This window comes from Amaranthus tricolor, chromosome 6 (genome assembly GCF_026212465.1).
Source record: "Amaranthus tricolor cultivar Red isolate AtriRed21 chromosome 6, ASM2621246v1, whole genome shotgun sequence".
Classification (NCBI taxonomy): Eukaryota; Viridiplantae; Streptophyta; class Magnoliopsida; order Caryophyllales; family Amaranthaceae; genus Amaranthus; species Amaranthus tricolor.
The window spans coordinates 30,958,957-30,985,382 of record NC_080052.1 but is presented as its reverse complement, the minus strand read 5'-3'; the positions used below and the strand labels follow the sequence as shown (position 1 = coordinate 30,985,382).

The 26,426-nt window shown below is 31.5% G+C and overlaps 4 protein-coding genes across 7 annotated transcripts in view; 1 reads left to right on the top strand and 3 right to left on the bottom strand.

The window, feature by feature from the left end:
- Positions 1-465: 465 nt before the first annotated feature.
- LOC130815872 ((3S,6E)-nerolidol synthase 1-like) lies at positions 466-6,691 on the bottom strand. 2 transcript variants are annotated; one of them, XM_057682382.1, is made up of 7 exons: positions 6,422-6,691; positions 5,243-5,513; positions 3,572-3,992; positions 2,627-2,842; positions 1,945-2,083; positions 1,099-1,347; positions 466-850 (listed from the first exon to the last, which is right to left on the bottom strand). In XM_057682382.1, exons 1-7 carry the CDS (start codon positions 6,614-6,616, stop codon positions 584-586), a joined length of 1,758 nt encoding a protein of 585 aa, XP_057538365.1. In that variant the 5' UTR covers positions 6,617-6,691; the 3' UTR covers positions 466-583. The 2 variants fall into 2 exon arrangements, with proteins under 2 accessions (XP_057538365.1, XP_057538367.1); XM_057682384.1 differs by having other exon boundaries at positions 3,572-3,989.
- A 6,090-nt stretch (positions 6,692-12,781) lies between these two features.
- Positions 12,782-14,269, top strand: LOC130815871 (dirigent protein 1-like). The gene is made up of 2 exons (XM_057682381.1): positions 12,782-12,950; positions 13,612-14,269. Exons 1-2 carry the CDS (start codon positions 12,785-12,787, stop codon positions 13,998-14,000), a joined length of 555 nt encoding a protein of 184 aa, XP_057538364.1. The 5' UTR covers positions 12,782-12,784; the 3' UTR covers positions 14,001-14,269.
- An 803-nt stretch (positions 14,270-15,072) lies between these two features.
- Positions 15,073-24,605, bottom strand: LOC130815868 (pentatricopeptide repeat-containing protein At1g55890, mitochondrial-like). Of its 3 annotated transcripts, none has more exons than XM_057682379.1 (3): positions 24,514-24,605; positions 22,299-23,578; positions 15,073-15,680 (listed from the first exon to the last, which is right to left on the bottom strand). In XM_057682379.1, exons 2-3 carry the CDS (start codon positions 23,443-23,445, stop codon positions 15,658-15,660), a joined length of 1,170 nt encoding a protein of 389 aa, XP_057538362.1. In that variant the 5' UTR covers positions 23,446-23,578; positions 24,514-24,605; the 3' UTR covers positions 15,073-15,657. The 3 variants fall into 3 exon arrangements, with proteins under 3 accessions (XP_057538362.1, XP_057538363.1, XP_057538361.1); XM_057682380.1 differs by lacking the exon at positions 15,073-15,680 and adding an exon at positions 17,090-17,647; XM_057682378.1 differs by lacking the exon at positions 15,073-15,680 and having other exon boundaries at positions 21,908-23,578; positions 24,514-24,597.
- The window catches only part of LOC130815789 (uncharacterized), a 25,052-nt gene continuing 22,962 nt past the window's right edge, over positions 24,337-26,426 (bottom strand). Inside the window, exons 14-18 of the mRNA XM_057682269.1 lie at positions 26,293-26,414; positions 25,890-26,100; positions 25,575-25,812; positions 25,051-25,201; positions 24,337-24,929 (exon numbers count right to left, since the gene is read on the bottom strand). Of these exons, the coding sequence (XP_057538252.1) occupies positions 24,615-24,929; positions 25,051-25,201; positions 25,575-25,812; positions 25,890-26,100; positions 26,293-26,414 (1,037 nt within the window). The 3' untranslated portion in view covers positions 24,337-24,614. The remainder of the gene's footprint in view (positions 24,930-25,050; positions 25,202-25,574; positions 25,813-25,889; positions 26,101-26,292; positions 26,415-26,426) is intronic.

Below are 26,426 nucleotides of genomic sequence, written 5' to 3'. Positions count from 1 at the left end.
TTAAAAGAAATAAGGAAAAAAACACAATTTTAGGAAATAAACAAAATCGGATCACATTTTTAGGTACCCGGATTTTCGGATCCGGATTGACCGGGTTTCCGATATTGAACACCCCTATCTGGTGCTGTACAATTTAATGAACATACCAACGTCCAAAAATAACCTAAAAACAAAAAAAATAAAAATAAAAATAAATTGTAGAGTAGCTAAATACTTGACTTCTATATATGATCCCTCCGTCCATATAGAATGTGACACTTTAAACATAATAAAAATTAAGAGGATATTATTTATACAATGTTTCTTTCTATATGCATAAAATTTTCAATTATCAAATAAAATATTTTTATATATTATATAATTAAAAATATATAATTATTCATTTAAATCAAAGTAGATAGTAAATAACTAGTAATGTGGTAGATGGTCTTAAATTACAACTTGTTTAGTATGAGATAGACATGCTCATATAATTAGCATATTTCTATAATTAATCACAATAACATAGTAAGTAAGCACTTTACTAAACCAATTGAGTATTCTCAGCATGAGACAGTTACATTTAAGAATTTGTTTAATTTTATTATTTATTTTTCATCAATAAAAAGTGGAGATGGCAACGTTGATGATTGTTATACATGATTGGAACCATTCTTGCTAAATTAAGGCATGCCAACTTGAAATCTCTTGAGAATACACAATCAGAAGACATGTATTCTCTATTCAGACAATTCCAGGCTTCACTAATTACTCCATTTATATGATGTCTCGCGCTCTTGGATGACCTTGTTTTCTCTTCTTTCATGTAGTAATCTATGTACGAATGATCACTTCCATCTGGAGTCTTATCCTGCAAATTTTTTAAAAATACTTATTATATATATATATTCTCTGAATATTAAATTGCTTTTTTGAGTAATTAATTAGGATTATTGAAGAGGACTAGCTAATTCACAATTGGAAAAAATCATTATATTATAATTATATACTCTTTCTGTTTTCATTGATGAAAATTGAAACCATATACAATCTTTTAATTTGTAAAAAAAAAATAAATCACAAATAAAAAATAGAAACATTAAAGAAGTAATAACGTACCGTATGGATTCCAGTATCATTCCATAGACGAAGAATTGTAGCTGTAGAAGATACAATTGAAGGAAGATTAATAAAGTCATGAAGACTGTTATTGTTAATTCCATGGCCCAAAAGAAAAAATGCGTGCGCCAAAACTACATGTGTTCCAGAGGTAATAATGGCATTGTTTAGGTACTCCTCAGGACTGGGGGAGTATTTTGTAAATCTCCATTTTGCTTCAACAAGGTAACATCTTAATTGTTCTGCCCACTGCATTAATTACAACAATTTATAATATATCATAATTAGGGTAATTAGAATTAATCAAAATTAAGTACAAGCTAATATATATGTAACACAAATATATATTTTGCTATTTTTAATGAGAAAGTATACTTTGATTAGAGTATAAAAAATATAGAAAAAATACCTAGAATAATCTAACTTTTTCATGATTTTCCTACAATAATTTCACCTATTGATTAACCACGAACAATCTTAACTTAATGGAGTATTTGCCTAGAGTAAACTCCGGTAACCGGATGACCTACTACAATAAGTTTTATTTTTTTAGAAAAAGATAAATTAAAATAAATGTCAATAAAATTATTTAAAAAATGTTAAAATTCTTTTATAATTTTTTATGTAAATTTTTTAAATTTTTCTCTAACTTTATATTAATTTTCAGTTTATTTTTTTTTGGTAAATTGTCTACAATAGTAGATCATTCGGATACTTAAGTTTACTCTAGGTAAATACCCCATAAAATTAGGATTATTCATGGTTAATCAATAATTAGAATTATTATAAGAAAATCATGAAAAAAGTTAAATTATTTTAGATAATTTTTTCAAAATATATTATTACCAGTTTTTGTAAATATGGTTGTGGGTCCCATCCAAACTTCCTCTTAATTTTAGAGCTGAAATCATGTGTGGTGTCTTGAAGAGCCTTGAAGCAAACTTTCATGGACTTGGGTAATTGCTCAACATCACCGTATTCCCATCTGCTTATTATGTATATTTAGATAGTAAATAGTTATAAAGTACATAAAATAGCATTGGGCTTGATATAATACATAAAATATGTCAGGGTACTCTAATTAGATAGTTTAATTTGTGGATGAATTATTATCAACATTTTTCAACATGGATTAAAACTTGACTTTTCTAATAGAATTTTATCATCTAATTATTGTACATTTTCATAATATTAACTATAATATTTAGTTATTCATTAATCATGTTATAAATAATCAAATTTGTGCATTTGATATTACGAAAACATGAAAAATATTGTAGTAATGTAATTGCATATATATAGTTAAATACTACTATTTATCGAGCAATATAATTTTACTTTTTACCACAATTGGATAATAAATTGAGAAGAAAAGCAATGTTAACAAGTTTTATATTCTGTTGGGCTTCTTATAAACAGGTATGCCTGGTTCAAATACGAGCCTAATTTATTTATAAGTAATCGAATTAGTGAATTGAATATTATAAAAACACAATTAAAAAAAAAATAGTAAATTTTGATTGCATACCTATGGATGGCTTGAGTGAATTGATGGAGTTGATGATAGGAGTCATGACTGTCAAAAATGTCATCAATAATGTAAATAAAAGAAACAGCTTTAGCAAGCTCTAATCTGTGTTGTGACATATTTGGTCCTGGGAATACTCCCAATGACCACATGCACCACTTCAATGGTTCTATCCGCGCAAAATTCATATCCTCCAAATTTAGTTCTTTTCCCCATCTAGCAATGCAAAGTCAATGTTGGCATGATCAAAATTAAGAATAATTTGAGAAGCTGAAAAGTTGTTTAATTACTATGTGGAAATAAATTACTAGCTAGATAACAACATTTACTTAAATATTATTTTAGTGATTGATAAGTTACGCCAATTAATAACAAATGCTTATAATAACACTCATAATTTCAACTTTTTTTTTATTAACTTATTTGAATTTATCAAAGTTTACTAATAACTAAAAAAAATAAGTGAAAGCTTTGAGAGATCTTGATTTTATAAAATTAACTTTTATTAGCCGACCTTATCTAAATATATATCACTTTATTGACCTTAATTTTATTTTATTTTCTTAAAATAAATTTAAAAGAAGTTTTTGTTTTATCTGAACTAAATTAATTATAATAGAACTAAAATAAACTTAATTGAACTGAACATAAACTCATCAAATCAACTTAGGGTAACTTGTTTAAGTTATTGAGGTACTTATTTCGCGAACAGGTATTCATTCGGATCATCACGTTGATTTCAGGTTAAGAATTGGGGGTCAGTTTAAGATTAGGTAATGTGTCTCCGTTAATTTTCATATAGTTTTAAATACAATTTGAAGTCAGTAGGCTTCGATTCTAAGGTCATATATATATATATATATATATATATAGGATCGTCGGGTTTATTTTGAATACGAAAACATAATTATAGTTAAAATAAAAATGAATAATTGAGGTTATTACTTAGAAATTTGGTGTAGTTCAGTTCTATAATTCATCCGCGCAATATCAAAATCAATTCTGGCCAGTTCTTGAACTTCATAGATCCATGGATCTTTGAGATTACTGAAATCATGGAGGAACTCTAACGAAAAACTGAAATCTTGAAGGAAAGGTGAAGCTGAAAGTCTTGCAACATTTTTATGGCAAGGATTTCTTAAAGTATTGTCAATTAATCTTGCCTTTTGTTCTTCCTCAATGGTATTCATAGATGTTTCTAACAGCTGCCCAATTATATCTTTAACTTCACCACATATTTCTTCTTCATCTTCTTCTACTGTTTCTAATTGACAACATTCAAATATACTCAACAATGATTTCAAATCTTTGCCAACTTCTTCCTTTAATTTTCCATCCTTATCCTTTAATTTTTCAAAAATATCTGCTTAACATTCATAACAATTGAAAAAATTTGTTAATTTAGGTGGAACATGCTAATTGCATTGTTGAAACATTAATAATAAAAGAATAATAATTTAAGATTATGTAAGTAGTAATTATTGAAATACTTAAAATACATGTACTAAATAATACTCTCTCAATCCCTTTATATTTACTATTGTTGTGTGATAGTGGTAGCAAGTTCGTCGAACAATAATAAAACAATAAAAAAATTCAATGCAAAGAAATTGACATGAGAGATTTAACGTGGTTCACTGTCAATGTGATAGCTACATCTACCGGCACCAAGATCAAATAATTTCACTATGATCGCAAAGAATTACAAGATGAATCTCAATCACACTCACAAATTAATGGCTCTCTTGTGATCTCTCTCAATTTTGTGAATCATCATATATTAATCTTAAAATGGGAGTTTATATACTAATGCCCAATAAAGGAAATTATTACATAATAAACACAAAGTAACCGTCCGAAAAGACACCTCCCGTGAAAAGAAACCGTCATTTCGCGAGCCGTGTATAACTACGTGAGCCGCGAAATGGAGACAGAACGCACTCTGCGTGCGCCTCGTGGACTGAAGCAGCAGCTTCTCCTCGCCCCGCGAACCTCCTCTTTGACCCCTACTCATCTTTTTCAATGGTGCTTACTAGTTTGAGTCACCATTAATCAACACCTATGTAACAAACTGAAGGGAATGGCCTGTATTATCACTATTACTAGTATGTAGTAGTATATGGTCATTTATTAAATAATACTTATTTAGTGTTATTTGCTGTCTATGTTCGTTCGCTTATTTTACGTCGTCTTTTTTATTTTTGACAATAATCTATCACTTTTTTTAATCATATCTATACAGTTTAACACACTTTTAATTTCATCCGCACATTGATTGCTTTCCATTATTACTAAATATTCACCTTTTCCTTAAAACCACCTTTTTCTCTTTGAGTTACTAACTCAAAGTAATAGAGTAGTATATATCATGTTATATAATTATATTTTTTCATAAATAATGTATCAAAAGTACCAAAGTTTCCAATTCGCAATGCACTAGCTAAATGAAAATTAAAGTGACCAAAAGGAGTAAGTTAGATGTAAAGTATTCTCTCGGTTTCTTTGAATTAATAATATCATTTGTCTTCAAAAATGTTTATATATTTGAATTAAATGACAGTATTTGAGGAAAAACAGAAAAAAAATATATATTTTAATTAAAATAAAATAACTTACCAGCAGTTAAGTAATATCCCTGATGTCTCAATAACCTAAAGCTCAGAGCAAGCTCATGATAGTTTAAACCATGATCAACATCTTGCAAAGAATAAAATTTTGCATAAAGCCTTTCTAAAACAAATATAATTTCTTCCTCAAAATAATCTTCAAGACCCAATCGTTGCACTGCATCTATCATTACTAATTCTTCCATTTCTACGTAGTCGCTTGCTTTTCTTTTCATTAGTCCCCTAATTTTCTGAACTTGATGCTCAAGCTCATTTTCCTTCTATTTAATTTGTTAAAAAATAAAATACAGTTATTAATTAATTTGATAGTTTTCAAACCTGTTGAAGCAAACATTCTAATTCTAACACCACCATCAGCAAATATTAAGTTTATCACTTAGAGGTCAGTTTAAACTCTAAAATGCTGGTTGTTTTTAAAAAAATATTTCTTTTTTGTTTCATTTAAATCGCTATAATTAATGCTAAAAATCGTTCATACAAAATTCAATTACATCAATTGTTTGTGGAACATATAAGTGTACATTAAAGTAATGTTTTATAACAATAAAATATTTATCTAATATTTTTATTTCTAATTTCTTTTATACAACCGTTAGGGCTACCTATAAAACATTGGTAAAATTTACAAATCAAATTTAAGAGTAATTTTTTTATTTTTGATGACAAATTATTAAAGTAGTCAACCTCAACTTAATTTACCATGCATTAGAAATATAAAGTCAAGAATGTTTTTAAATTGTATAGCTCGACATTCAATTTTTTAAAAAATTAGACATTCCTGGAATTATATTGTCATATTATTCTTGTTTGTCCGCTTTATTTTTTACACACGTTTTAAAATAAAATTTGATTCTTAATATCTCTAAATACGTTTCATTAAAATTTATAATTAAAATTTATAGATTAAAATTTATAATTTAAAATAAAATTTAATTCTCAATATTCTCAAGATTTTATATGAATATATTTTATCTTTAATTGATACTTTAAAAACCTAAATTAAATTTCTCTATCTTAAAGCTGAAAAATTTTAAGTGGAAAAAAAAAAGAAAAAAGTACAAACTATCTTAGGAGAATATTCAACTTAAAAAACACCAATTAAAACAAATTATTGGAGGCCTCACAAGAGTAGCAGACAAAAAGTAATTAATGGTGAATCAAACTTAACTGTACTAATTGGGCTGTGAAGCTTAATTACAGGTCTGTCCAACAACAGAGCAGGACTTTGCGGAATATCATCACATCTCAGCTGGTTGCTATATTTAGTCATTGAATTACCATTTCTTAATTTCGTTCCTATTGCCATGGTGATTGTTGATATGGTTGGAAAAATGGTGGCCGCCATTAAAATAGCTTTAACCATGTTTATATTTTCTTTTTTCTTTAGTATTTTCTGTAAGAGTTTATTTTTGTTTTTGGTTAATTATGTTAAATTCAGTAAATTTGAGCCTCATATATATATACTACAATACTTGAGCCGCCATGTAGCTAGTAAGTTAGCATCAAATGAAGTAAATGGACCCTTTCTTACTTCAATTTGAGCATTGAAGTATAATATAGGTGTTTTAAATACTTGCACCTGTTAGAGTATATAACAGATTCTGGGGCGCCTCAACCACAAGCTTAAACTTTTGTTTGAATTGATTTCTTAATATAGTAGCAAAAGCCAGCGTAACAAGAGGTTACGGGTTCGAATCTCAACCACCCCTTATTTTAAGTGGAATATTATGTGTATATGCGGATTTACACTTCTAGTCAAATGGGCTCTTGTGTGAAGAGGCGTGTGTTATAGTATATAACATATCTTGGGGCTTCAACCATAAATTTAAACTTTTAGTTGAGTTGGTTCCTTGATAGCACTAGTCCATACTCGAGACTACCATGATTAATGTCATATTCATAGAGTTCACTTCATGTTTTTAAGGAATTGTAGATTTAGAAAATATTTGTCACGTGGAAAATTGAATTTTTAAATAATTATCATGAGGAGACGGGGCGTCATTCATATTTTTCTATAAGCAAGGTTCTTACTATTTGGGAGTAAAATTCATTATATTTATCTGACCCTCTCTCTGGAGGGGTACGAATATAGATTATTCGTTTATTACCTTCCTCCACAAACTATGTTTTCGAGCGAAATACTGAATTGATTGCTATGACTATGACTATGACTATGACTATGAAAGAAGCTTGATAATATCATTAAAAAATCTATAATTCATTGAAAGTAGACTTTAATAATTACTATTTATTTGCTTGCGCGAAGCCAACGAATAAAAGTTAAAAGAAGAGGAAAAATATAAAGCAATAACGCTGACGACTATAAAATTTGCCGAAATCAAATTAAAAATTAAGACGCTAGAATTAACCATCAAAGTAAAATTACGGGGCAAGCCCATCTGGCTTCACTATTGTTTATTTGGAAGACGTAATTAAACTAAGTTCATTTCGATGATTTCTTTTGTCCTTAAGGTCAGATGAATAAATAAATAATTTAAAAGGATTCATAATACTACTTACTATATATTAACAATGTGTAATTTTTTTTAAAGATATCTTATTTATTAAGAACAACATGGAAGATAGGGATAACTTCATCCAAAGAAATACGGTTGATAACCAATTGATTGGTAAATAATTCGCTTTTACTTATGATGATCAATTGGTTGTTATTGAGGCCTTATGATGTCTTTTATACTATATCACGTCTTTATATATGAGTCTCTTAAGTTAAAAGTGTGGATGCAACATATGCTCTCTGCTGAAATGTGGTGACTCGAACAGAGTGAACTCCGCGGGGCGCGGAGCACCTATCGTCCCAATCCGCGGGGCGCGGAGTAGGTTCTGTCTCAGTTTCGCGGCTCGCGTAGTTTTACACGGCTCGCGTAATGGCAGTTTCTTGGCACGTTTTTGGCCGGTTACTCTTAGTCTTTGACGGTTTTTAATATTTTCTTAACCCTAATTTCTTTTTATTATGAGGTATACTATATAAAGGCCTCATGTAATTAGAGTTAGAAGGGGATGCAATGTAAAACACAAAGTGAGGAAAACTAAGAGAGAAAAAACTTGGAGAGCCATTGTTGTAATTTATTATATATCAGTAGAATCCTTCGGAATGAGAATGTAGATACAACATTATTCTCTTTTATTCTTGAGGTTATTAATACCATTTAAAAGAAGAGGCAGATGAAATTCAAATCATAACGTAACAAACACTTCTAACACAATAAGTTATTTCTATCAATTTTAACATATTTATAATATGTCTGTGCGTTTACAACGAATCATCCTAGTATATATGATAATAGTGAGATGATCATGTTGGACTAAAGTTACAGATTTTTATAATATAATTTTACCACCGAATCTATTTGGTGGGAAACAGAAAATCTTCAATTACAATGTCTTAATTTAGAGTTTACAATTTATTTTAGATCAAATCTTAATTAATTAATTTAAACGAGAATATAATGTCTTAATTAATTTACACGAGAGTATGATATCTTAATTTCATATAATAGTTTATGTTGTCATTTCCATTGTAATAGACTTGCTAATTGCTATTAATAGTAATATTTTTCTACATAACATATCATAATCGCATGCGAATATTTCAGAACAGAAGAAATACTATATTTATATGTCTCATTGTGTGAAAATAAATTTTCTAAAAAACAAAAAACATACATTATGTTGTGCGATAGCGGAAGCAAGATCGATGAACAATAATGAAACAATAAAGAAATTCAAACAAAATAATAAGAAAATGACACAAGAGATTTAATGTGGTTCACTATCAATGTGATAGTTACGTCCACCAGCACCGAGATCAAATAATTTCACTATGATCGTAAGGAATTTACAAGATGAATCACAATGCCACTCACAAATAATAATGACCCTCTTGTGATCTCTCGATTTGTGAATAATGAAATTCTAGCACTAATAGGAGATATATGTACTCAAATCTAATTAAAAGATACTTGGGCTCCAAGAAACTCAAATAACCATAAAAAAAAACCCATGAACAAATAGACAAATCGTATAACCGTTAAAAGCAATGAGTCGTCTCCAGTGAGCAACGACTCGTGGAGAAAAGCGACGAGTCGTCCCCAAAAAGCCACGAATCGTGGCAAACATTCTGATACACCATCTTCACTCGTTCGACTTGAATTCATCTACAACCACAATCAAGACTCGATTCAAGTCACCAATTATCAAAACATTATCTGTTAAATCAATTGTACTAGCTAGCTAAGTTCCATTAGATTTCTATCATGAATTCTCCATTTGATAGCACAATAAAAAAGCAAAAGGTTGAAAGTGAAATGAGAAAGCAATAAAACAAACAAAACCTGATACACCAGACATTAAACGTACGAATTACTCCGTCCTTGGATAAAAGAAGGTAGGTAGCAAATAGCAATAGCTAAGCTACTCTTATATCCAAGTATTTAGACATTTCTACATTGTGTTCCATCGTTATCTTCATAAAAGAAGGTAGTAACTACTCATCTCGTCACTAGTGGCTTAAATATGGCCGGTGGTCTAAATTTAGAATGTCTTTAAGAGGAATCAACGTACATATCTTACGTTTTCATCCACAAAACTTAACATAAGATTTATTTATTTATTTATTTATTTATTTAATTATTTATATATTTGTATGAATTTACAAATTAGTTTAATTAAATGTACTTCATATCTTAATTACTAATTAGTGTTTCAAGTCGGTGCACTATAAGTAAATGTAGAAACCACAATGACAAAATTATGATGGATCACTGACCATCACTACAACATATTAGCTACACTTAAAACTTTTAATAGTATATATCAGATTTAGTTATATTTATTAAACCCTTTTAACAATATAATAAAAAATCATATTAAAGTCTTTTACAATATAAAATCTAATGACGTTTCATAAATGATACTATATACTATAATAACAATTACATATGCCACTAAAGGCAAAAAAAGAGTCACTAAATCACTTTATAGAAGAACTTATAATAATTATTACACTAAAAATATAAATCAGTGACATTTTTTTAATGCCACTAAATTCAATATCGTGAAAAATTAAATTTATTGTAGTGTGTCATGGATTTTTAATTTACGGCATCTTTTGTTATTGATATATATTTCTTTTATTTTAAAATGACCTAACCATTTTAACTCAATGTTTCCAACGTTGTAAACTTTTATATAGCATACCTACCATACAAATGATCCAAATCAAAATTGAATAAGGATGCCACCATCTATTTGATTCAAAACTTGACAAAATAAGGAAATTTTGTGAGTGGATGTAACAATAACGGGATATAACATATGGAAAACGTGACAACCAAATGTACTCTTATTTCGGAAAATTAATATTTAGACGGATAAATATTAAACTAGGTTAGTACCGACCCATGTGATACATAATTGTTTATATCTATTAATCTATTATTTTAAAATACATGTAAAGATAAGAAATAATATTATTAGTGCCGATATATTAATTGTCTATAATTTTCAAAAATCATCTAACATATATAATAGTAAATTAATATGATATTAATAGGTTACAAAGCATAACAATATAGTGATGTCATCATTATGACATTTTGAAAGGAAAAAATTATGACAAAGTGACACATAAAATGTTTTAAGAGAAGAAAATTTCAGTGTATTTTGTTTTACTTGTATTTTTATGGATATGGACGACAGTTATATATTTATACTATTAAATATGGTTAAATACGATATTCACAACATCAAAAATATAAAATAATATAAGGTCCTTGCTCTTTTATTAATAAAAAATGAGATAAATGAGTCTAAGTTTTAGCTAGGTTGAATGATGAATTTTATTGTCATGCAACATGTTTAAAACATCACCCACCAACATTATTGAAAATGGCCCAATGGGCAATACATGGCCTATAAGAATTGCATAAATTGACACGGGCCACAGCCTTACAATAATATACATTTTTTTCATTTAAAAAGATTTAATTTTGATAATTATTAAGTGATTATTTATGATATTAAAGTGATTACTTAGTGAAATTGACTAATTATATAAATCCGTCTCATATTGAGACAATCTTATACAAGACGAGCTGAAATCATTAGAATGAGAATTGAGAGACAGCCCATGTATATTGTATACAACAAGGCTTAAATCAATGATTTTTCATCCTAAATTAATTATTTGAAAGTCTTAGGGGAAGCAGATCAGAGGTGTTAGGGGATCTTGTGTTTTAGGAGAACATTGTTTGCAATGAGATGGAAAGTTGTTTTCCACCCAAGATTTCTATTCTAATTTTCTTGTCATTCTAAACAACAAAAATAGGAAGATTAATTAAAAAAAATAAAAAAGAAAAGTCACTTAAACAAAACAAGCAAACAATCCTTAGTGAAAACCTTATAAACATCAGCAAAATAATCTCATAAACATTGCACATTCTAAAAATGAAATCACCTAAAAATGTAATTAGAATCAAAAACAAATAATATATACGCTCAGGCTCAGCCCATTCATGGAAATCATATTAAATTAATACGCAATATAGCATATTCTTTCAAATTAGGTGAATTGAACTAATCAAGTAGTTTTACAAGTAAATTAAAAAAGATAATTTTTCATATTTTTATAACTATAAAAGATATTCTTTGACAAGCAAAATGGTAACATTTGTTATATGAGTGCTCGGTCAAAAAGCTAAAATTCAAGTATTTTTTTTTTAATAAAAAGTGACATGTAAAAGTGTAAATAAGTAAATGCTAGGAGTAAAATGTAATAAAAGTATCGTTTTAGTTAAACCTCTCTGAGGACCTGACTATGAATAGGGGTAGTTGGAGGTGTCATATTTATGTTTTAGACTACTGATGTCCTCTTAGATTACCTTTTGGTGTTATTGCCCTCCTGCTTTTCTCGTTTCTTTATTATTATTATTTTTTCCTTTATTTGTAGTTGGTTCTACTTATTTATTTTATTTATAGGCTTTTAATTTATCGTTCCTGTATAGTTACGTCTCTTTATTTTTCTCGAGTTGGGGGACTCCTTTGGCCGTGCTCTCGTTTATGAGTATGAGTTGCCACCGTCCTTTCCTCCCAAATATTATCCATAGTTTTTCTATGAACGAAATACATTGAGTAAGATGATGATGATAGTGTTTAATACATTAAACAACTTGGCAAACTACCAAGTTTCAACTTGTAAATAAAGTAAAATAATTTAGATGATTAAATAATTAATTATGGAAAGAAAATGTTAGAAGCTCAGTCTTGTACCAACGTACTTTGAGGAAGAAGCTATGATCCAAGACTTTTGGACCGTGTTAAATTCTACTATATTTTAAGAGTACGACTTTATTTTTTGTTAGAATCTAAATTCAAATTAATAGAAAATAATGAATTTAAATTGAACTCGATTTAAAATTGAATTTCAAGTAATAAAAAGCACTTAATAGTATAAGTATTTTCTTATATAAACATCCACCGTTTACTTCTTTCAAAAAACATTGCATTATATATGATAATGGCTATGTATCCACTCTCTCATATTATTCTTATTTTGCTTCTTTCAACAATATCACTCTCCTTTCATAACAAGAACAATGCCCAACACATAACATCTCTCCATTTCACAGGTTACCTACATGAAAAATTCAACAAAACCATCTATTTCACATTCAAAGGTACTATCAAATGTTGGATTACTGATTCAAACTTTAATTTTTTTTTTAGTGATTTTTTTTTTTTTGATGTTCTTTATTAACCAAATAACATTTAATGGGTACAGTTATTATAAAAGCTTTCTATGAAATTAGTCCACACTATTATTTGACAGTGTTTGGCAAAATAACTTATCAAGCAATTTTAGCTTATTTTATAAAAAGTTGGGTGGTCAAACCATCTAATGCTAGTTTAACTGGTTTCAACAACTTATTGTCATTGATAAGCTGTTTTTGAACAAGCCGCTTATAGCAGCGAGTTCATAATCAGCTTGTCAAACCAGTCAATAAAATCAGTTGGTCAAATCCGACAATGTAATCAGCTATCAGCTACCAGTTACGAGCTATTAGTTGTTTGCCAAACACCCCAATTTAAGTGAAAAATAAGAAAATTTTAAATTGATGCATAATATATATTAATATGGACTAGAACCATGTAAAATTTACTCCAGATTATTAGAATAATGTTGTAGTGGGTAGTTATTATTCGCTCATTCTTAATTTTTTTAGCTTTAGTAGCCAGTTTCATTGTTTGTTATTATTTTTATATAGTACAAAATTATATTGAGTTTTTTAAAGTGTGAAATAACAATATATATGTTTTTTTTTTTTTCAATTTGAAAAGGCCAAAAACGCAGCGCTAAATCTGCATCAAACCCATTTGGCTCTCTATTAGCCTACAATGAACCCCTTACCGAGACTCCGAACCCGTCTTCGAAACTGTTGGGAAACATGGAGGGTTCAGGTGTGACCTCGAGTTTTAATGGAGATAGAATGACTTTCATTTGTAGGAGCAAATTGAAGATAAAAGGATACGAAGGTGAGATATTGAATGTAGGGAGTGCATCCTTTACTAAGTTATCAGAACTTCCAATTGTTGGTGGTACTGGTGACTTTAGGTTTGCTCAAGGTTACATCATTCAATCTGATATGTTCAAAGGTATTGGTGGTGCTTCATATTATAAGGTTGATTTTCATGTGTATTGGCCTCCTTTTTCTGTTCTAGCCCATTAGTGTATCATGCATGGTGATATGTCATTGTTGGGCTCACCAGCGGATAATGATTCGAATTAGTATAATATTGTTTGCTTTGTGCCAAGCCTGTATACATCTGTTTTTGCATATGGGTTTATATCCAAATCGGTTTGAACCCGACCCACCAATGCCATCCATATGTGGTGAGGATTTGCATTTGGGGTTTTTTTCCTTTGAACTTTTTCAGTAATATCTTTTAATAATTAGATGAACTCTCATAAGGAACGTGGCTTTATAGTGATATACACTTATTAATATAGAGAATTATTCTAGATTGAATCGAATATATCGTAATTATATTTTCAAGTTTTATTTAGTATGTCAATACTCACTAAATTGGGGCTAAAACATGAGGTACTAAAAATTCATAAGTAGTATATTGTTAAGAAATCAGTTCAATTAAAAGTTTTTTGTCATATCGATTATTTTCCATCACGTTCTATCATGAGTCCTGCAAAAAATAAAAACGCACTACAAAGGTTCAAGAGTGCCCTCTCCACTACCATCTCACATTTGTGCAATTGATTAATATAGATTATAGTGCATCCTTTGTTATGGTCCCTCTTTTTCTCTTTAATTTCTTTATTACTATATAAAGCTTCCCATTAACATTAACTTGGATGCAGCTACACACATTAGCATGGCCTTATCCTTAGGAATGTTAGGACTCTCCTTTATGATGATTTTTTCTCTACTAACCATGACATTCTCCACCTCTTACAACCACCACCAATACCAAACCCCTACAAGGCTAAAATCTCTTCATTTAACTCTCTACACGCATGAAACTTTCAACAAAACCGCCTTTTTTACAGTCAAAGGTATCACAAATCCAAAATTTATAACCAAAACCCCAAACCCCTTTGGTTCGTTTGGCTCTATGTTCGCTTTCAATGACCCCATCACCGAGAAACCAAACCCCACCTCGAAGGTCATAGGTTACATGGAGGGATCAGCAGTCTCCTCAAACTTTAAAGGAGATCAAGCCACTTGTATTTGTAGGACTACCTTTGTTATGGGGTCAATAATAACACATTTAGTCAAACCCTAACTATCCCCTTTGTCCACTACTATCACTACTCTTAGTCACTTCCTAAAATAACTCCCCATTATTCCCACATCTACAAACATTATGTTCATGATCATCCCATGATCAAGTAACCACATTTAGAGTCCTTATAAGAAATTGCTATAAATATGTCATGAAACTACATAAAAGGGGAGACAATTCTACTCTTCTACATTCAATTTATTTTACCAAAAATACTTCCTTCAATCATTTAATTAGAAAGAAAGTTTATATATTCCCACCATTACTCCACAAAAATGACACTACCCTCCTACTTACAATCTATATTCTTGATCAAATATTCCTTCAATTGATCTGAACTCATCCTACAATCCGTTAATCTTGTATTCATTCATTATCATATATTCATTGCTTTCTGTCTCCCGATCTGACTTGAGCGTCGGAGGGGTTTTCCGAGAAATCACCCCCGGACAAGGCTAACGTTGTATTGCAGGATTTGAGGTCTCATCAGCGGAAGGATCATAAACACTTTCAGCATATTGAGAGTTGTACCCGATTACACCTATCTCCAGGTATTTTAAGTGTCTTTTGCACTTCCTCGTTTCATCACCGAAACAGTTTGGCGCCGTCTGTGGGGATACAAAACATAAAAGTCATGTCTGTTCTACCAAAAACTCAACAACCTTAAAAAAAAACCTTATAATGTAATATACAATACTTTACAGAAGATATAAAGTTAGTTTTCCTTTCTAAGTTTCTGTTCTTGGCTTAGTTCTTTAACCTCTATGGTGTATTCCATCTTCAAATCTTACCAGATTGTTTTTAGAATTAGATTATGTTTTACGGTTTTTTTTTTTTTTGGGCGGTTTTTTATCATTCAGTGGTTTTCCTGTGGGAAATAATCAATTTTATTGAAAATAACTGCTTTCCGATTAAATAATGTCGAGATTGAATCATAGTATTGAGATTGTAAACATTACGAGCGGTGGCCGTAAGCTGTTGAACATTTCTATTTAATGAAGCCAGTTGCTTATCTCGCATCAATTATTGCACGAGAGAAGAAGGGAAAGCTTTTGAAATATCTATGAGTGCTTTGGGTCTCTCAAAACCAGCAAGAGGATAAGCTGATGCAGCCCTTTTATCCTAGCCTTCGTCGGCTTTTCATAACCAGTTCTTTGATGGGGAAGGTTGCTAATGATGATAATGATGTTTACTTGATTAGATTTATACTTCAACAAATTACTACTCCTTTGGCTCTTGGCAACTATTTTGTGGGTTCTCTTACAAGATTCACTTCATGAAAAATCAACCACCCAACGATATGAATCAAATGTAGGGTATGTGAGCCTAATTATTGAGTCATTAGCGGTATTGATATTTTTTGGATCATTCATGTATTTTTATCAATCAAAAAATGCATATATTTTTCATGGCTCGTTCGGACTCTATTTAGTCCATGAAATCACGAGTGGGAATAAATTAAATTTTTACCGGTCAGATCGAGAATATTTGGGCCAAATCATTTCATGTGTTTGTCATTATTGAAGGATATAAAGTGGGATCTTATTGCTCTTATTCATCAATGTATACCGTTTCAATGTTGAGTTCGGTTTGATGCACCTTCTAAAGGGTTATTAGATCCGTAGAACGTTTCCAAACCAACTTCAATTGACTAAAAGTTCCAGTCTTAATGTTGAAGTTTGGTTTGATGCACATTCTAAAGGATTAGATGACCCATAGAACGTTTCCAAACTAGCTTAAACTAAGTGGTTTCGGTCTAAAGGGCCATCATCTTATCTTTACTGTGCCGTATGTGAATATTTCCTGAATTTTTCTCGGCACCCATTATTTTTGGGGATTCGAAAATTATTTGTTAATGATGAAGATTTGATTTGAAGATCATTTTGCTATGAGGAAAAGAAGGTTCCCACTCGTGTGTGACCGTCTAATTATGTGATATATTATATCCAGCTCTTTAATTTCACCATTTTTTGTCAACTCCAGCTATGTGACCGTCTAATTAATAAGCTATATATCATAAGCGATTCGGATGCGATGAGTCATTCTGTACCATCGAATAGCCGGATTCTCTTGTCTAAGGTTATTATACAAGTTTTGCCTTTTGCCGTATCATCAATTTGTCCGAAATATTAAAAACTCGGACCCCCCAAGGGCCTCCAATAATTTCGCAAAATTGTCTAAGTATTGAAAGTAGCCGAGTTATGCTACATCCGAATCATCGAAGACCCGGTTGAGTAATTGTCATGACGTATTATCATAAAGTCAGACCCAAATTTGGTTTGATGCACCTTCTAAAGGGTTATTAGATCCATAGAACGTTTCCAAACCAACTTCAACTGACCAAAAAATTCAGTCTCATTGTTGAAGTTCGGTTTGATGCACTATCTAAAGGATTAGATGACCCGTAGAACGTTTCCGAACTAGCTTCAGCTACGTGATTTCAATCTGAAAAAATTACTCCAAATATTGCCCAATTCAATGTATTGGCTGAATCCGAATATGATCCGACGATGGTTCAATCTGAGGTGACTCGATGCATGGAGAAAAATCATCATCCTCGCCTTCTAATGAAATGCTACATAAAGGATGCAAATCTTTGATTAGTATTGCCAAGTGAAGAATATATTATATTAATCTGATGATGATCATACAGTTACTCTTGATTTTATTTATCAACATATATTGGGTGTTTTATATTTGTTATATTCATGGGTCAACATGAAAAGTGATGAAGTATGATATTGACACATTGGAAGAATATTATATTATTTCTGCATGGGAATTCAATACTTCACCATTATTATTCTTAATATATTGGGTCTTACTTATATGTGGTTTTCAATGATGAGTGTATAAAGTCATCTGAGTTTTCACCTAGTTTGAAAGTCATATTATTATTGAAGTTCCAACACGTGGGCGTTATTTGTCACATTATGGAATCATCTGAGCTTTCAACTAGTTTGAAGTCATATTATTATTAAAGTCCCAACATGTGGGCATTATTCGTCATATTATGGAATCATCTAAGCTTTCACCTAGTTTGAAAGCCATATTATTATTGAAGTCCCAAAATGATTGATTTTGGGCAATATTTTCAAAGTATTTATCTTAATTATCAAACTTTCACCTAGTTTGAAAGTGAAATCATTGCGAGTATCACCTAACTTGATAACTCGATCACTTATTCAGCGGACCTATGTCCGATCAGTATATTCATCAATGTTTTCGAAGGATTCACCTAGTATGATTCCTTATCTAAGTCCCGGGTGATTGACGGCTGGGCAATGCAGACCTACGTCTGATCATCAAAATATTCTAGCGAGTATCACCTAGCTTGATAACTCGATCACTTATTCAGCGGACCTATGTCCGATCAGTATATTCATCAATGTTTTCGAAGAATTCACCTAGTATGATTCCTTATCTAAGTCCCGGGTGATTGACGGCTAGGCAATGCGGACCTACGTCCGATCCAAATATTCCTTAAATGCAGACTTATGTCTGATCCGAATATTCATCAATGCTTTCGAAGGATTCATCTAGTATGATTCCTTATCTAAGTCACAGGTGATTGACTGCCAGGCCATATCGTCATAAAAGCTCAAATGTCGAATCATCATATCAGGCTCAAATGCCGAATCATCATATCAGGCTCTAAAGTCGAATCATCAAAAGTGGCCCAAAGGCCAAATATTTATAATTCATGGGGCTTCCACCATCATGGGCTCATCGAGGCAAGAATTCGAAGTTTATCTTATTCGGACCTTATTGCATGGTTTCTTCCGAATATTTATTGGATCTGCATCACAGGTATGATTTTTTCCGCATAAAGACTGATACCCTCGCTACATTAAATTCCCTCATCTCTCGCTCTTTATGCGTGGGGCTAATGTTATGGGGTCAATAATAACACATTTAGTCAAACCCTAACTATCCCCTTTGTCCACTACTATCACTACTCTTAGTCACTTCCTAAAATAACTCCCCATTATTCCCACATCTACAAACATTATGTTCATGATCATCCCATGATCAAGTAACCACATTTAGAGTCCTTATAAGAAATTGCTATAAATATGTCATGAAACTACATAAAAGGGGAGACAATTCTACTCTTCTACATTCAATTTATTTTACCAAAAATACTTCCTTCAATCATTTAATTAGAAAGAAAGTTTATATATTCCCACCATTACTCCACAAAAATGACACTACCCTCCTACTTACAATCTATATTCTTGATCAAATATTCCTTCAATTGATCTGAACTCATCCTACAATCCGTTAATCTTGTATTCATTCATTATCATATATTCATTGCTTTCTGTCTCCCGATCTGACTTGAGCGTCGGAGGGGTTTTCCGAGAAATCACCCCCGGACAAGGCTAACGTTGTATTGCAGGATTTGAGGTCTCATCAGCGGAAGGATCATAAACACTTTCAGCATATTGAGAGTTGTACCCGATTACACCTATCTCCAGGTATTTTAAGTGTCTTTTGCACTTCCTCGTTTCATCACCGAAACAACCTTGAATCTAAAGGGATACAAAGGCGAGATTATAAGTGTGGGAACTGCTTACTTTTCTCGTGCTTCTGAACTTCCTATTATTGGAGGTTCAGGAGATTTTAGGTTTGTGCAAGGTTACATGACATTTTCTAGTGTTGATCTCATGGGTCCCGGTGCTTGTTATAAGACTGACTTTTATCTGTATTGGCCTCCCTATGCCACACTTGTGAGCTAAGACACAAAATCACCTAAAACCATTTAGTTAACTATGACATCCAAACCCTATTCAGCCCATCTTTTCATCAATTTTGCAAGGTCTTTGATTTGTTAATTATTATTATCATAGAATAAAGCTTGAGTAAATTACATCTTTACAATTAATGCATGTATATGTTATCATTGCAAGGTTTTTGGTTTGATGTTTATTGTGGCTGCCATAATTGTGACATTTGTCACTCTCTCTTTGCAGAAAAAATTTACAAACAATATCTATTTATTTATAAAATATATTTATTGTGGTGTATTTTCTTATAACTAAGATTCAGTCTAATAGGTGAAAAGTAATTTAATTAAGTGAAGTTAGTTTTAATAAGCTCAATTTTTAGTAAAATTTGCAATTATTTTTACCACTTTTTTAATTCTAATCTACATATCTTATATATCTATTTTAATACCATCTACAATTCAAAATTTTTCTTACATTTCCAACTACCAAGCATTTCATAAATTATCCAAATTTCTGTTGAGTTAGACTTTTAGGCCACTAGTCAACAAATTTCAATGGTAGTGGACTTCCAGGCTCACAAGTAGTGGGCCGGGTGCTATCACTAAATATACTAACTTTTGTTTAAGACCTAGTTGATGAGACGAAGAGACAAAAGCTCAAAAATCTAAAACACTAAGTCTTGTATGAAACCGTATCATCGTGAGATGAGATTATATAATCAGTTAATTTTTTTAATTCGTCACTTTAAAATTAAAAATGATTATTTTAAGGTTATAAATAATCATTTTAAGACTAAAAAGTTATCATTTTAAATGTTAAGTGACTATTTTAAGATTATAAATAATTATTTTAAGACTATAATAAGTGATAACTTTATAATTGATTCTTTTAAAATAGCAAATTATCACTGTAAAATTATAAGTGATTATTTTAAACTGTAAGTGTACTTTGAATCAACCAATAGATATGTCTCCCCATGAGACAATATCAAAGAACTTGTGAATTTTTAATGCATCTTACTAAGAGTTTCTAATACAAAATATTGAAATTAATTTCAAGCCTTACAACTTTGTTGTTGTACCCTTTAAAAACATATTCTCTCCGTCCATTTAAACATGCATCTTACGACTTAAAAAATTCTTATATATTTAATAATACGGTACAAATTTAGAGGACAAAGAAATTACATAAGCATTTCACCTAAAGAGATCAAAGTTCATATTAGAGTAACTAATACAATAAAAAGCTACAACAACAATAACAAAACTTTAATCCGCACATCAAATACATGATATTCAAAATCACGTGTTAAAGCAAGTACCAATAATCTTAATGATGACGTTCACTTTAAACATTTAGTCGAACATGCTTTGTCTTGTACTTTAGAGAGGGTCGATAAAGATGTGTCGAATATGGGTGGTTTAAGGTTTGGAACGATAGATGAGGGTTGTTTAATCAAAGCAACAAATGAAGGGACTGACCGTGTGTGGCTCGACCACACCGCTCGGTCGAGCAAGGGTGGCTCGACCGGTCGAGCGGTTGTGGCTCGGTCGAGCAAATGGTCGAGCGTGATGTGCAGATCAAGTCAGTAGCTTCTCTGGAAGCTCGCTCGGGTCGAGCGGGAGTGGCTCGGGTCGAGCGGAAGATCAGAAGGCTGCATTGGATTCTGTTTCGTCAGAATATGAATGACTATGCAATTGAATGGGTGCATTACTTGCTGGTTTATTGTGATGTTTATTACTATGTTTATTGTCATAGTTAATTAGGATGTTAATTGTGAGTTTATGGTGATTTATGAGGGAATACTAAGGGTGATGAATGCCTTGCCTATAAATAGGATTCATCACCCATAGTAACAACCACCACAAACACACATATTGTTGAGAGGGCTATTGCATTGTTAGAAACTAGAGAGTGTTCTTACTTTGCTTTAGTATTTGTGATCTTGAGAGATTGTTCTCAAGATAAGGGAGGTTTATTATACTTGTAATTGTTGAATTCAATATAATAAAACTACATTTGAGGGGGAGGTATTCTAAATACCTCATAAACACTTGTGTTCTTATCTTGCATTATTTTTCATTTGTTTTTCTTTGTTGAATCTCTTTGAGGCTTGCACATTCAATTGCGCTTTCATCACGCAACTCTATCTTTAATAACAAAGGTGTTATTTAGAAGTGAACCTTAAACCAAACATAATTTCACAACTTGATAGCTGATACAATGATAAAATCCAAATCAAAGGTTCAAATGCAAACAATCCAAACTAAACAACCCTAGTGTCGACTATTTTCAACGTTGGATCATATACCGCTTTTCTCAAGAGGAATCCGAAATCGATTCTCGTTACCGCCTCTCTTGCCCTCCCCTCCTCCTACCCTATACCCAAAGAAAAGCCTAAACAATATCCTCCTAACATGAAACTTATTAAATGATCAAGTTAAGACAAGCTAGGCAAGGCAAGATTATAAGGAGAAAAACTAATAGACTTACCAAATGCAACAATATCCTTTGCTTTCTCCATCATAGAATTCTTTGCCAATCCATCAACTACCTTCTGCAACAAAGCTTCATCAACCAAGTATTCAAGTCTTAATATCTCCAAGCACACCATATATGCCAATTCAAAATCACCCTTATCACACAAAAGTGGAACAATGATGCTGAAAGTCACCCTGTTAGGCCTACCACAACATCTCAAAAGTTCCTTATACCACCGCCTTACACCATCCAAATCATCATTCTTACAAGATCCTAGAATCAAAGCATTGTAAATGCCAACATTGAATTTCAGTTCTTTACTTTTCAGTTCTGTAAACAACTCCATTGCCTCAGAATCCTTCCCATCATTGAAAAGTCTTAGTAACTTATGACTATAGCTGATTACATTAGGGTTTACACCTTTATTAATCATGCAATCCCATATTTTATCGCCTTCCTGGAACTGTCCCTTCTCATAGAACGTACAAAGAAGTATGTTATACGAAATAACACCTGGGTTTAAGCCATTTTCCTCCATTTCATCTAATAATCTCACAGCTTCATCTAACAAATTAAGTTTACACAATGCTTGAATAACAGTATTATAAGCAACATAACTCGGTTTGATCCCTAATCTCGAGGGCAATTCTCTAAAAAGCTCGTTAACTTTACCAAATTCCCCTGCTCTAAGAGCAGCTCCTAAAAGGATATTGAATGATCTTTCTCCATGTTTAAAACCTCGTTGAGGCATTTCATCGAACACCTTGTGTGCATGTTCAAACATACCAGCTTCCCCATATAAAAGAATAATACGAGCACCGAATGCTTCTTTGTTAATGTAATCTTTCTGGGATTCTAGTACATCTTCAATTAAAGCAGTCTCTTTTGCAAGAACAAGACGATGAATTACGATGTCGTAAAGTTTAAATCTTTGCCTGAAGTAAGAGTACTTGGACAGAGATTTGAATTGTTGTACGAGTTTTTGAGGGTCTTTTTGTTTGAGGAGATCTTGAATACTCTTAAGGAGGACTTGATTGATCCCTGAGGTTAATCTTGCAGCTGTTCTTCTTGGTGATGGTGTTGTTTTAATGGAGTTTGATGCTTTTCGCGTTGAAGAGAAAACGCCATGGAGACGTCTCAAAGCTTTTGAATTTGACATAGCTACAAGTTAACTTCAACAATCTCCAGAATCCGGTTTCAGCAATGGTCTTTGTCCTTCGTTTTTGTCATGAATGGACCTGAAAAATGGGCTGACGAGTCGGGTCGAGTCATCTCAGATTTGGTGCTGTTCACTTGAAAAAAGTGAATAAAATAAATTTTCAAACAAATTTTAATTTGGAAAATTTTAATTTTTTAAATTAGCGTGTAGAAAAAAAAATTTAGCTGCTCATTGTTACTAAAGTGAACGAAAGAAAGACATAATTATAACGATTAAAACAACAATTACTCAATTAGTAACAACAAACTATCATTGTTTTTATTATTTTTTTGTCCTTCTAAAATTGATGTTTTTGTTTTTCTTTTGTTTATTGTTAGTATCAGCGACTAAAATTGTGGTAAATTTTTTTTTCTCTTATTCGTTGTCATGACCTTAGGCACAAACACGAATACGCTTATTTTGGTATTAAATTTTCTGATGCTTATTTTGAGAATTTTTTTAAAGAATCAGTTTATTTTGTTCAATATTTGGTTCACTTGCCAGGTGATATTATAATTAAATGGGTTAAAGGTGAAGTATGGGTCATGTAGGTTACGGGATCAGTCACAAGTCAATAGTGTTTATAGTGAATCATACAATTTGAAAACTAAAAGTTCAATTATTAGTTTTTCAAATAAGATCATAAAAAAGAAATTCTATTGAATTCAAATTTTTAATAATTATTAACCAAATTTAAATTAACAAGTCTAACAGTAACTTTTACGTCTCATATTACTATAGAGCCACATTTTATTCACATATTACCAAAATAGCTATATTCTATTACTAGTACTAATAGTCTAATACCAACATCTATTGGTATATATTTGTCAATAAGTTCAATAACCTAACTACGTTTCAAAAAGAACGTTTTATAAATTAAACACAATAAAATGTACATCCATTAAATTGAAAAGCAACAAGAATCTCACAAATCACAATTGTTACTATGATTCTCATACAAAAATTTGAACTTATACTACCAAAGCAAATAACCAAATAACCTATATGCTATGATTATAAGCTTACCTATGTTTTGTTTGCACGTTTGGCCTTTATACATGAGCTTCACTCAGCTTATTACTATGATGTTGGGCACTTCATATCTTAAAGAATGTAACATTTTGTGATTATCGAGGATCCATATCTGTAACGCTGGATGTGCCAGTAAAACCCGTAGCAGACAAATCAAGCCCGGAGGATTCATCCCATTCCGAATATGAGCCTCCTACGAAGAAATGAGGTGCCGTAGGTGGTGGTAGAATAACAGAATCACCATTTAGCGCGGCTACCACAGTAGCCATTCGTGGTCTTCTTGAAGCGTCTTCTTGGATGCATAATAACGCTATGTGGATGCACTTTTCTGCTTCTTCTAATGATATATCATCTTCCATTCTCGAGTCTACCAATTTCATTACAAAACCCTCCTCCCACAGCCTCCATGCCTGTAATATCATATCATATGTTCACTTCCATAATCTAGTAAAAAGAATACTTCTATCTGGGAAACACATGAAAATTTGGTTTTTAGAAATGACAAAAATCAGAATATGAACTTGAACTTACACGATCGAGCAAAGATTCTTCATTTCCGTCTAGTCTGAAGAAATTGTTCAGCTGACCACTTATGATTTCAAGAACCAAGATTCCGAAACTATAAACATCTGATTTCGCTGAATAGTGGCCTGCAATCACGTACTCAGGTGCCATGTATCCACTGCATTAAGGTGTTGTAATTAGAAAATGTACATCTAAGACCCCTTTTAAGCTAATTTTTGTAGTTCTAGGATATGTTATCTACTCTATTATGCTCCTCATACAGGAACCTTTTGGTGAGAAATGTATATGCAACAAATGCTCTTTTTATATATGGTGGTAAATATTCTACTTATAATGAGGGGTGGGTGAGATTTGAACCTTTGAGCTTTCAGTCACGTTTGCTTCTGTAATCATGTCAAGGAACCAACTCAACCAAAAACTTTAGGGGATGGTTGAAGCCGGGGTTATGTTATACCCTATGTTAGACATATATAATGGATCATAAAAAATCAAGTTTCCACAAACAGGGTGAAAGAAAACAAACAACTTACAATGTTCCCGCAATCCTACTTGTATTTCTTTGAGTTTCGTCTGCCTTAAATAATCTTGCCATTCCAAAATCTGAGATTTTCGGATTCATATCTTTATCTAACAGAACATTACTAGCCTTAAGGTCCCGGTGTATGATCTTGAGCCTCGAGTCTTCATGAAGATAGAGTAACCCCCTTGCAATCCCACATATAATCTTACATCTTGTTTTCCAATCTAATGACGCAGACTTTTTTGGATCTGACAAGTAATACAAGTATAAATCAGCATGACAGAAAATGATCAACCTATATTTTTGTATAAAACAGACATCTTACCAGTTAGAAACCGATCAAGACTGGAATTTGGCAAGTACTCATATACAAGTAGTGTCTCCTGCGTTGCGAGGCAAAATCCAAGGAGTTTCACTAAGTTCCTGTGCTGGAGCTCGGCAACAAGAAGTACTTCTGTCTTAAACTCGGAAATGCCTTGCCTAGAAAATCTTGAGAGTCTCTTTACAGCAACCTCTTCTCCAGTTTCAAGCTTTCCCTATAAAAAAATGCAAAAATAATGAACACAAAACTACCAAACTGTCTTCGGACAAACCATAAAAAATTTCAAGATCATAACTGTTAGAGTATATAACATATTCTGGGGTCTCAACCAAAAACTTAAATTGATGATTGAGTCCCCATAATACATTATATACTCTAACAATAACCCATGCCAGTTTGTTATTACCCTGTACACTTCACCAAATCCGCCTTCTCCAAGCTTTCTATCTTTCGAAAAATTGTTGGTTGCAGTTCGTATCATGCCAATATCAAATTTCAAGGACTCCACAACTTCGATATCATTTAAGCCTGCCAAAGAGA

Excerpts from the sequence above, each read along its gene's own strand:
- LOC130815872 (XM_057682382.1), bottom strand. The coding sequence starts at position 6,616 with ATGGTTAAAGCTATTTTAATGGCGGCCACCATTTTTCCAACCATATCA. Across the intron at positions 5,514-6,421 it reads TTCACAGCCCAATTAGTACA|AAGGAAAATGAGCTTGAGCA; the intron begins GTTAAGTTTGAT and ends CAAATTAAATAG. Across the intron at positions 2,843-3,571 it reads GAACTACACCAAATTTCTAA|ATGGGGAAAAGAACTAAATT; the intron begins GTAATAACCTCA and ends TTGCATTGCTAG.
- LOC130815871 (XM_057682381.1), top strand. The coding sequence starts at position 12,785 with ATGATAATGGCTATGTATCCACTCTCTCATATTATTCTTATTTTGCTT. Across the intron at positions 12,951-13,611 it reads CATCTATTTCACATTCAAAG|GCCAAAAACGCAGCGCTAAA; the intron begins GTACTATCAAAT and ends CAATTTGAAAAG.
- LOC130815868 (XM_057682378.1), bottom strand. The coding sequence starts at position 23,445 with ATGTCAAATTCAAAAGCTTTGAGACGTCTCCATGGCGTTTTCTCTTCA.